The 11,988-nt window shown below is 42.7% G+C and overlaps 1 protein-coding gene across 1 annotated transcript in view; it reads right to left on the reverse strand.

Annotated features, from left to right (window-relative positions):
* The window catches only part of ZDHHC17 (zDHHC palmitoyltransferase 17), an 83,407-nt gene extending 79,825 nt beyond the window's left edge, over positions 1-3,582 (reverse strand). The window contains exon 1 of the mRNA XM_075058179.1: positions 3,420-3,582. Within this exon, the coding sequence (XP_074914280.1) occupies positions 3,420-3,482 (63 nt within the window). The 5' untranslated portion in view covers positions 3,483-3,582. The remainder of the gene's footprint in view (positions 1-3,419) is intronic.
* Positions 3,583-11,988: the final 8,406 nt, after the last annotated feature.

Raw genomic sequence — 11,988 nt, forward strand, 5'->3', positions numbered from 1 at the left:
TCCTTCCTTTGTTACAATGATTACTCACCCTCACCATTTACCACTTGTACCTTTCAATTTGATCCCATTCAGCTTCACTTTCCAGCCACTGTATCTTGTTAAGTATGAACTGAATCATAACTGAAGCACCGCATCTCAGTAAGAAAGTATTTACATGGGGAAAAAAAGGCACTTCTCACTATTTCTGGTAATGTGAACAGCGTTATTTCCAGCTTTTCACTGTAAGGCATTATTAAAATAATTCTTAACTCTTTTCCAGTCTTCATTGTTTAACAATGACTTTTAAAGACAAAATTTCATCAGTAGTATTACCACATGCTCAGCCAAAAATCATCTCCTTGTTCCTAATCAGTAAGCCACCTTTAAAAAAAAAAAAAATCAAGGAATATATTAATTTTTTTTTTTATCAAACCATTATATTGGGAGCTTCTGCTTGTTCATATTCATATCCTACCAGTCAATAAATTTCAGGATACAATCCCATGCCTATGTTCCTTATCATCAATGCATTACTTCGAATATGGCTGCACTAAGGTGCACTTTGTTTTACTAGCATAATTTCACATGAATTCTGGATGGTTTTGTACAGTTGTTCTGTCCTCCCTGCTGAGTACCTATCCATCTTGTTCATCTGCAAGTTTTATTAATGACAATTTTGTTACTACTTCCAAATCATTCATGAAAAAAGTCTCAAGTCTAGTAGATTAACTGCTCTTAAGACTTTCAGGAACAATGACATTCAGGAATAATTCTCTCTAGCAGCTATTCCCAAGGTATATCAGTTAGCCAGCAGTTCTTCATCCATTTATCATATACTATAAGATAATTCTATGAGTATTACATGAGCAATTGATGTTATTTGATGTACTTCACCACTAAAATGATATTTATATGCTTTGCTGTTCCACTAGTGATCTTACAACAATCCTAGTAGAAAACGGTGGGTTCTACACTGTTATACTAAACTGAACTTGTGTTAAGAAGAATAAATATCCTTTGAAACAAGAATCAATTATATGTTTGGCTTGCTTTCACATGGGAGGGAGGGAGGCTCATGAACTCAGACAGCAAGATACCACACAAAACCCACCAAAAGCAGTCCCATCATCAATTTCCTAGAGCATTCACATTTTCAGCAGTGTTTCTACCTCTTCTTACCAAAATTACATGAATCACTTTAAGTTGAGCCTTTCACAAATGAATAGATCTTCCAGCACTCCAGTATTTAACCAATTTTTCGCTATTCCCAAGACCATCTTTCCTACAACTTTAATACTGTGTTCATAATATCTCATGGCAAAATGCAAAGCCATAGAGCCCATATAAAAACAAACACTCCCCTTCCAAAAAGCCCCTCAAAAAAATTTGAAAGTAATCCAAATTAGTCAAAAAAAAACCACCAAAACCCAGCAAGAAGCAAAAGTCTCATTTTTTTAAAAAAAAGGCACAGAAAAAAATATCTAAAAAAGATGCATGACAGATAACAGTAGCATGAAACATAAACTGGGAAAGATTTTGACAGTCCTATAAAAAGCATCAGTTTCATATGTATACAAATGTAAGAACTGATTATATGCTCCAACATCACTATTTACATAAGGACATGGTGCTATTTTCTTAAAAAGTGGAAATCACCAAGTATTAAGGCCCCTGACCTTCAAAAATTACTGAACACAGATGCACTACATTGTTCAGTGGGCAGGTCTGTGACAATACAGACAGCTCTGCTACAGTACGGAATCCTCAAGCTTTTAACAGACACTCCAGAAATGCTCTTTTAAACTGCCAGTCTCACCACCAACATTAAAGACATCCTTCTCTTTTAAAGCTTGTCTGCACAAAGGGATTTTATGGACTAAGGGAACACCCACTGAAATCCATGTAAATACTACCCTGTGAATAAGACATAGTCAGATACTCAGCATTTTCAGAGAAATCAAATAACATACCCTCAAGACTAGTTAGACAAGTGATATTTATTGCATATGAAAAGATTCAGGTTGGTGTTACAGCACACAAATTAACTTCCTTCCTTTTGTACACATGCTCAACTTCATACACCAAAGGACCAGTATAAAATTCTACCAGATTGCTTAACTAGTGAAAATCACCAATTTAAATTAAGATATTTTTGTTCACTATATAGTAATTACCCAAAGTTGATTTAACAAATACTAATTTTCAATCTTTAAAACACAATGGTTTTCTAACAGCCTGTAGATGCTTTTTATTCCGCTTTATAGTTTTAGACTGCCCATCTAAAGTTTCCACAAGTTAAGAACATTTTCTTTCAAAGAACATCAACATCCAACAGTCTGGATCGTTACTGAAAACTTCTGTCACTTCTGAAAAAACATCAGACACTGCAAATGAGGGTACTTCTCCAGTTAGTCTGAATTAACATGTAGCATCAGTCTTTGCACATCACTTAGAAAAACAATAACAAAACAAAAAAATCAAGACACTTGTATGGGGTGCATTGCTTCACTACTTAACCTTCAGAAAAGACAGGTCTATTTTAAAGTCATAAGTGAGCACAGTTTGGAGAGGTGGAGAAGAGTGGGTAGCATACACAATCTCATATAGAGGCCTATAGAGCCTCTTCAGTCACCAAGAAGACTAAAAGTGTCTTTAAGATGTTGTTTAAGGAAAAAGAGTGCCATCTGTTTAGCAAAAACTGGAGCCTGGCATATGCACTAGTCTTTTTCGTAGGCTGCAAAATCAATTCTCACAACCCTTCATGTATCAGGTGACAAGTCCGCATGTAAAAGGTTTTCTAAACTGCTTTAAAATACATTTCAAAACAATCACACTAGTCCTCGAGAACGCACGCATGCTGTTGACGGAGGCGGGTGGCACACCAGAAAAGTAAAAATACGACACCGATCGACCTCTACGTGTTACCTGTAAACACTCCTCCCACCGCCCGGCCCACCCCGCGGGACACACGGACCTTCTCCCTTCCAAAATAAAACCCCACGCCACCCAGGCGATCGGACCAGGCCCGACCTGCGGGCCAGCACCACCAAAACGCAAGAGGAAAACATTTATTCTTCCTCCTCCTCCTCCTCCCGAACCGCTTCCACCCCCTGGGGCTGCCGGGCCGCAGCCGCCCCCCCCCCCGCCTGCCTCAGCCCCCGACCCGGTGCCGGGCGGGACCACCACCACCACCGGGAAGAAGGACACGGGAAGGCCACCCGAGGCCCCTGCCCTCCTCCTCGCCGCCGCCGCCGCCTCGCACACCCAGGCCGGCAGCGGGGGGGCGGCGGCGCACCTCCCGCCCTCCGCGCACCCCGCCCGCTCGCTCTCCTCCACACACACTCACACACACACCCACCACCCCGCCCTCCCCCGGCAGGGCACCGTCTTGACCGCGCCCCACCACCGCCACCGCCGCCGCCCGGCGAGTTAACCCTCACCTCCGGGTGCAGGATGGGGACGCAACCCGCTTCTTTCTCGTACTCCTCCAGAGGCGCCGCCATCTTGGTTGCGAGCCCGCCGCCCGCTGCATGCCGGGTAATGCGCGCGGGCGCCCCCCCTCCCTTCCTTCCCCCTTCTCCCTCTCCCCTCACGCCCCGCTCTGGCGCGCGCACCGCGCCCTGGCGTCGTCCCCCCCACCGCGCGACGGTGGGGCGGCTGAGGGGAGGTGGGCGGGGCGAGGCGGCTGAGGGGCGGGGCCAGGCTCCTCCGCCCTCCGGCCGTCCCCTCAGCGCCTCAGGGCGGTGGAGCCCCGCTCGGTTCCCGGCGGGCTTCGGTAGGAGCGATGCCGGGGAGCCGCGGTATAACGGGCTCTGACGGGTCCGCCGGCGGGTTTGAAAGCAGCGGGGCCGCAGCTGGCCTGGCGAGGGGCTCTTTTGCCTCATCTCGGGGGGAGAGCGTCCTGATTCCTCGCCCGTTTGCCTCCCCCCCCCCCCCCCCCGGGTTCCCTCAGCCGGCCTGTGCCCGCCTCAGCCGGGTAGCCCGGCCCCACACGGCCCCGGCCCCTTCCTGAGGGAGCCGCCGGCTTCTCGGGGCCCGGAGGGCCGCTCCGAGGCGGGCAGGCGCCCCCCGAGGGGAACGCACATTATTTTGCCTGCAGGTTAGGTGTCTGGAGGAGCATGTCGCTTTTTGGAGGTACCAGCACTGCTGAGAGGAGTGTTTAGTACAATTGAGGTTTCGGGAAGAGCATGTCGCTTTTTGGAGTTACCAGCGTTCCTGAGAGGAGTGTTTAGTACAATTGAGGTTTCAGGAGGTACTTTGGCTTAATAAAGTTCACGATAATTTGGAATGAGAGCAAAAGGAGAGCTCCCCCGTACGTTTATTGTTGATTTGCTTCCCGGCTACGTAATGTCTGTCCAGTTTTCTCTGGAAGTTACCTTCATGCCTACTTAAAAACTATGGGAAGAAACCAAGAGCATCTTTACAAGGTTTTTGCTCTCAGCTGCGAGGGTGTTTGAAACCCCCTAACAGTTGTGAGGACGCCTGGAAGGGATTCCTTCCAACCGTTCGTACCCAGCTGAACGGGTGATTTCTTGCATCCCGTCACACACACTGTCCAGATGGCCAAGCGACCTGCTGCGGGTTCGGGGGTCACGTTGCATCGTGCGGGATAATAGGTTTGGTTCTGTTTGGTTTGTCATTTCTGTTCTTACAAGCTGTGTAATATGCATACAGCCAAGATTAGGAGTCCTAAAGCTCTTTATTTCAAACTTTTTTTTTATAAATTACATTTTTATAAAAAAATGTTTCTGCAATTACAGAATGTTATCACTGGCTTGACTGCTGCTTTATGTTGTCATATCTATGGTGCTCTCATTTGCCTTTGTGAGAAAGGGACCTTTAGGTAATACATTTTGTTGTAGCATAATACATTAAGCCCATAAGCCTAAAACCCCAGAATGATATTCTCTTCATTACTCTCTCCTATCTCATACAAAATGTAACAGAGAAGCACTAATAAAATCTGACTACAGCATTATTAAAATGTTAAACCATAGATATCTTTTTGCTGTATAAATATATTTAATTTTTAAATTGTCAAGAAGAATGACATAGGGTTTAGAAACTGGGGGTGTGAAACAGGTCTAAAAGCGCAGACCTGAAACCATGAGGTACTGAAGTGCTAAAAGAGCAGAACAAGACACAGAGTATACAGGAGAAGATCTTTTTTTAACTCTGTATATTATTAAATGTACCAGGGCTTAGATGTAATTTGCAATCCGATTTGCCTGAAGAAGAGGGTTTTCAACCCCCTGCAAACCCCAGAAATAGAAATCCTATCAGTCACGACAGTTCTTCACTCGTATCTATAATAAAAGTAAGGGAGATAAAATAACCCAAAATCTTTATAGTATTTTTACTATGCAGATTATTTTTCCTTGCAAGTCTGAAGAATCTATGCTTTGTCCCCTGGCTCTGAACTGGATTGTAAACGCATACCCTGACATCTGTCTGGGTATTTATACCCCGTTCTTCACAGGTCTACACATTTTGAAACCAGTTCTGTTCTCAGAGACATCCGTACAGAGAATTTTTGCCATTAAACTTGAGGCCCCATCTGTGTATATAGTTCATGTGCCGCCTATTATATCCTTCTTCAGAACCAAGTGTCCCTTTTACCACCAAGTAACAGCAGAACTAGAATACAGAAATGAGCTAAGATGTCTCTGAATTAGAGCTCTTCCTTCAAAAGCTAGTGGTGAAAGTGGTGATTCAGAAGTTAAAAAAATCTTCCACACTTCAATCATTCCCTGTCCTCCTCTAATCTGTAACACGATGGCTTGGAAACATGGTTCTTCACTGTTTTATATTGTCATTACAGGCAGGTTAACATCTGTGCAGAGTAAGTGAACAGCAGATACAAACCTAACAATCTGCTTCAGTAGCAAAGTTTACACCTATTTTCCACAGATCTAAAAGGCTGTAAGGTTAGATGTTTTTCTGGACTCTGCCAAAAATTCACTATCTGACCTTGAACAGTTATCTTACTCCTCTACGTTTTACTTTGCTCGTTTGTAAATCAAATCCTGTCAGCTAATTCAGAGGGGTATTCTGAGAATTTATTATCGTTGCAGAGCAATTTAAGGCTTTCAGATTAAAGATGCTTCGTAAATGCCAGGAATTATCGTTGATCAATGGCAGAAAATGCTCTTCTGCATGGTTGCACTGAATGGTCAATAGTTGATGTGTGAAGTGTTTTCCATATTGACCAAAGAGGTTTTATCCAGTGCTACTTACTAGGCACGCAATAGGGACAGGTCTGTAATATTGACTAAACATGGCGTGCACTGGAAAATGATTTTAGATTCTAGTCTGACTTAAGGAAAACACAATTCACCAGCACCACAGATGAACAGATTTTCTTCCCTTTGTTTTGCTTTACATTAATCACTGAAAATGGACACAAGGTCTAGACACCTTTTAATTTGCAAGTGAGCTAAAATACAGCTTAACTGGGAACTAAGTAGCACGAAGTCTTATGATTCCTTATTCTGCAGCATGAATTTTACCTTTTTTAATGAAAAAAAACACCTTTGGCAGAGACAAGGCATATTTATAGAATACACATCCATACACACAGTTCAGTACTAGGGATGACTGTGCAGCTATTTTAGCTTCTGTCTTCCACCAAACTGTGAAATGTGACAGTGAAATAAAAAAGGTTTAACATACATGTCTTAGTAGTAGTTTTGTATTATGGTGTCATCACTTAACTAAAAATGCAATTAAACAAAAAATGTTTACCTTTGCAATGAAAAGGTTGCAAAGGTAAAGTATTAAAATACTGTAATTAAAACTAAGTATTTGCACTCATGGTAGGCCAAAACTTAAGGTGAAAATACTGGAATGTCTTAGTACAAAAATAGGTGCTAAGTAAAAAATACCCTACTCAAGCCTACAAGGGTGAATATCTTTAGAGGAGCTGTGTTTGTCCTTCACTTTTCATGCATACTTTTCATACATCCTATTCTAATTAATACATCATGAGATGGATTTGCCACCATACTGAGGCCTCTCTGAAATTTTCCTTTGCACAGTCACTCAAAAAAACAGCTTCACTGTCAGGGGCTAAAATATCTGGGGAAGCCATATCATGTTCCTGTTCTCTGAATATGTCTGCAGACAGGCTATGATCAGAATGAGTAATTATCTTTATTATTCACTATCTACACTGTATTTTCTAATCGCATTACTGTTTGAGCCTTGCATTTTCTGTATTGGAAATGACATCCATCCATCTAGATGTGTATACAAAAACGAACATATATTCTGTTTGGGTTTATCCAAGTCTATGCTTTCTCTCTGCACTCACTCCTAGATGGAGAGCACCCGGTTCTCACACAGTTTGGACCAGTTTGGGTGACTGAAAGCCTGTGGGTACAGCCCCCCGGGTGGCCTCCCCTCCAGTCTGTTCCTGCTTCTGGTTCTTGGCAGCATTTCCATAACATGGTTCTGCAGGGCAAAGGACTGCAGCTTTACCATATTCCTGAGTGTTTAAGTATGTGCTGGGCTCAGAAACATACACTTCTTTACAGGCTGTGTAGGTTTTTCTTCTCTGTGAGGGCCAGCATCTTTTCACTGTCCTAACATCTGCCTGGTTGAAGCTCACTCCCTAAGCTACGACAGCACAACCTCATGTACTGCACTTCCATCAATGTCTCTCATTTCTGGTTTGGCTGTTGGAGGGCAAGCCTAGCAGCAACAGTGAAACTTGCTTCAGTAATTTCATTTTAATGAAATTAATGAAATTAAATTTAATTCAATCCCATGCTGTATGCCCTCAGCATTTTTAGGACCTTACTCACTAGGTCTTGTCTCAGCATAACAGGAAACAACCAGAGGGAGAATTCAGGTGAAACTAGTGAGCCACTTTCAATAACAGGGAGAGGTTCACAAATGACCTTTTTCCATCCAATGTGAACAAAACTGTGGAGAAAAAAACTATGCTGGTATGACCATTTTTCTTTTTGAAGAGAGGTGTCTCTATCGTTTATGACTATAGCTGAGACGGGATCATGACACCATTACGGGGTTTCCTTTCATACCTTCTTATGGTTAAGATAGGCTGTGATGCCCCAAGATGCACAGTATAACAACTCAGAGCAAAATCTTTAAATTGATGACAAACAGCTCCTCCCCTACGCTGGGCAGGGGATGATACATAAAGTCAAACTAGAACTAGTTTTTATAAGGACAATCCAAGTCATTTATCCTCAGTGAAAGCCACAGTTGGTGGGAAAATGAGGATAGTTTATTTTGTGTCATTCTGCCCAAACAGCTCCATGGAATTTGTCTTTAAAAATATAATCCAGCTGAAAATGCTCTCAAAGCAAACGCATTGGGAGAATATTAAATATGCAGGACTGATACCAGAAAACAAAGAGAGTGAATTTGGTCAATACAGTGCCTCCTGTAGCTGCAGTCACTGCTTCTGTGATAATATTTCAGGGCTCTGACAGTTGTGTGGATATGAATAAAACCCAAGGGACTAAACCTGGGTTTGCTCCCAACCATTGGCCTAGTGCTCTTGAGAGCCATCGGATCTCATGAGAACTGTGGGTCAGATCCAGAACCACGGCAGGCTTCAGCCCACTCTTCTAACGTAACGTGAGTCTTCAGCGTCCTGGGCTGGAAGCCGTAGACGTTCAGGAGAGGATTCCCGAGGGGATCGGGTGTCCTTACTCGGAGGAGTTGGAGGTTCAGGAGAGGATTCACGAGGGGATCGGGTGTCCTTACTCAGAGGTGGCAGCATCTGTCAGCCAGAATGGCTGGGGACAGGAGCAACTTGACTGTGTGACAGTGTAATGTGCCACCGCACGTCAGTCAGCGCTGGCGGTACCAGGGAGCAGTGGGTGACGTGATTTCCCTCACTCCTGAGCACGGTCAGGCTCCTCTTCTTGCACAGCCGATGAAGAGGAATAGCCACAGTAGCTACATTAGGCAGTCTGCTTCTGTGGGTGGTGTCAGAGAGCCTGACAGTGCTCTTACACCAGTTTTATGGTGATGTGTTTCTGAATTTCAGTGGTGGTCATCTTGATTTACATTGTTGTGAAAAGAAGAAAGTCAGACACAGTGTCTATTTAGACCATCCCTTACTATTTCTCAAATACTGCTATATATCATACCAGGCAGTTTTAGATGCCATACAGTGTCAGTGATCCTCCTAGAACAGGGAAAAAAATGGTGGAGAAATCCCAGCTGAACTATTATCTGATGTCTAGGTGCTCCCTCAACCACTGTCATTTGGAGTGTACGCAGCATGGACAGGGGTACTAAAAGGGAAAACCACCTTCTTCCCCATTCCTCCTGAGTAAATTGGGGGGACAAGCTTCTTTTGATGGGTTAGCAATCCATAATATTGTCTACTGGTCTACAGATGACAGGTGTTTTGCAGGACTATTAGTATGGAACAGGATGAATCTGCCCAAGGAATTCTGCTCTTTCCCTACACAACCTATTGCTCCCGTGGAAACACTTCAGGAGGCTGCAAGTCTTAAAAGAGGCCCAATGATGATATTTGATAGGAAGCATCAGAAAAATAATATATTTGTGCTATTTCACCCTCACTTTCCTAGGGTGAACAAACTCTCCATTTGGCCATTGGAAGCTGGAAATGCCCTTGCAGTGGTGAAAGATGTCACCTATTTAATTCAAAGGGAGCCTTTTCTACAGGTAGTTTTCCACAGGGTAATTGGACCCCAAATCTTTACATTAAATTAAGTGCAGGGAGCTTTTCCCATAAAGTTATTAAAATATAATGCTGATGAAATAAATGTATATAGAAAACAGTGACAAACTGCAAGATGCTAAACATGTATTAAAAAAAAAAAAGTTGTACTTGTGGAATCCTAAATGGCTTAATTAATATTGGGATTTCAAAAGCTCTGGAGCCCTCAACCATAAAAGGACATGGACCTGTTGGAGCGAGTCCAGAGGAGGGTCACGAAGATGATCAGAGGGCTGGAGCACCTCTCCTATGAGGACAGGCTGAGAGAGTTGGGGTTGTTCAGCCTGGAGAAGAGAAGGCTCCAGGGACACCTTATAGCAGCCTGCCAGTACCTGAAGGGGGGCTATGAGAAAGCTGGAGAGGGACTTTTTACAAGGGCATGTAGTGATAGCACAAGGGGTGATGGCTTTAAACTGAAAGAGGGTAGATTTAGATTAGATATTAGGAAGAAATTCTTCACTGTGAGGGTGGTGAGACACTGGAACAGGTTGCCCCAAGAAGTTGTGGCTGCCCCATCCCTGGAAGTGTTCAAGGCCAGGTTGGATGGGGCTTGGAGCAACCTGGTCTAGTGGAAGGTGTCCCTGCTCATGAGGGGGGGGGGACTACATGATTTTTAATGTTCCTTCCAGCCCAAACCATTCTATGAATCTATGATTCTATGATATTATTTCCCTAGGTGATTACCTTTCCTGATGCAATTCCACATGCTGACAAATATCCGCGTTGTTTCGTAGAGTTAAAGGTACAGAAAATGAATGGATTTATCTAACTTGACTTTTTGTGCCCACTTTTGTCCCTTTAAGATGATGCATTTCTATTTCCCACTCATCGTGTTCTGAATATCTGATCTTGATACCATATCATACTCATGGATGGCTTTGCTGCTGTCTTTAATGTCAAAGCACCATCTCTTCTTTCTTTGTTCATTAGAGTCAAACTTGCTATTACTTAGTGTTGTCACTACTTAGACTGAATATATCTAATAGGTCTGCTAAAACATTTTTTAACTTACCTGAGTCTGTTAGTCCCCTTTGAGTTTCCCCCTAGAGCTCTTTCATTAGCACATCCAGGAACATGCCACACGTACCAGTTTGTTCTGCTAACACGTCTGCCTGTGCTCATTTTGGGGGGAAACCTGGGACTACTGTGGTGCAGCCCTGTACCACAGCTGATACTAGATTATGGTCATATTTGTAAGGGAAGATGAACAGACTTGAAACTGAAGACTGGATTACACTTTATGAACTTTTTTTTTTTCTATTTTTGTTTTCATTGTCCATTTGTTCTCCCAGACCTCTCTTTGCATCCATTGGGCTGATTATTCCAGCTGCCTTTGGAGAAGATGCAGATCATGTCCAAAAATGGATTTTTGAAACATAGGCAGCTGCTGAGTTAGAAACTCACTGCCAAAATGAAAACCAATAAAATAAAATTAATAGTCATTCCACTACTTTAAAAAGATATTGATGAGAATGAAGCAATAAATATTCATCTGTGGTGTCCTTTTATGGAAATAATGCCTCCTCAGAATTGAGGTTGAAGCGGGTTGAATGATAAAATAAGGAAAAAAATCACAGTTAGGAGTTTAAGTTACCATCTTTGGATGAAAGCCAATAAATGAATTTTTTTTCGTACTTTATATCAAATGATGTAAATATTTTCCCTGCTCAGTTCTATATCAAGCTCAGAGGAGCATGATAGACTAACACCCTTCCCCATTATAAACAAAAATTTGCTAGCTGAATTCAAATAATTTTCAGTAATTAAGGTGATGTCCAAACATACAATAAGAAGACACTCTCATAAATAGCATGATCATAGAATACTTTTGTATTATAACCCTCTTCAGGAACTGTAGTTACTATGGTCATGCTAGTGGACATTTAGGGACCATTGTCCCGGGCAGCATATTGCCAGAGATGGACCTGCTCGTTCATTGAGCATGAAAGGTTGTTTGCACTCATGTAAGAGGAAAAAAAAAGGAATAGCGCAGGAACAAAATATAAAACAAGGAAACTTTTATCAAAAGTGGTAAGAAAGAAAATAAAATATTAAACCAGAAAGCTTCTGATATTGAGAAGAGAAGAGAAGAGAAGAGAAGAGAAGAGAAGAGAAGAGAAGAGAAGAGAAGAGAAGAGAAGAGAAGAGAAGAGAAGAGAAAAGAGTTGGAAGGGACCTACAACGATCATCCAGTCCAACTGCCTGACCACTTTGGGGCTGGCCATTTGCTTTTCATGGGAGATGTTTTATTTCTCTATGGGGTTTTTTTGGTAGAAAACAAT

This window comes from Buteo buteo, chromosome 26 (genome assembly GCF_964188355.1).
Source record: "Buteo buteo chromosome 26, bButBut1.hap1.1, whole genome shotgun sequence".
NCBI classification, from domain to species: Eukaryota; Metazoa; Chordata; class Aves; order Accipitriformes; family Accipitridae; genus Buteo; species Buteo buteo.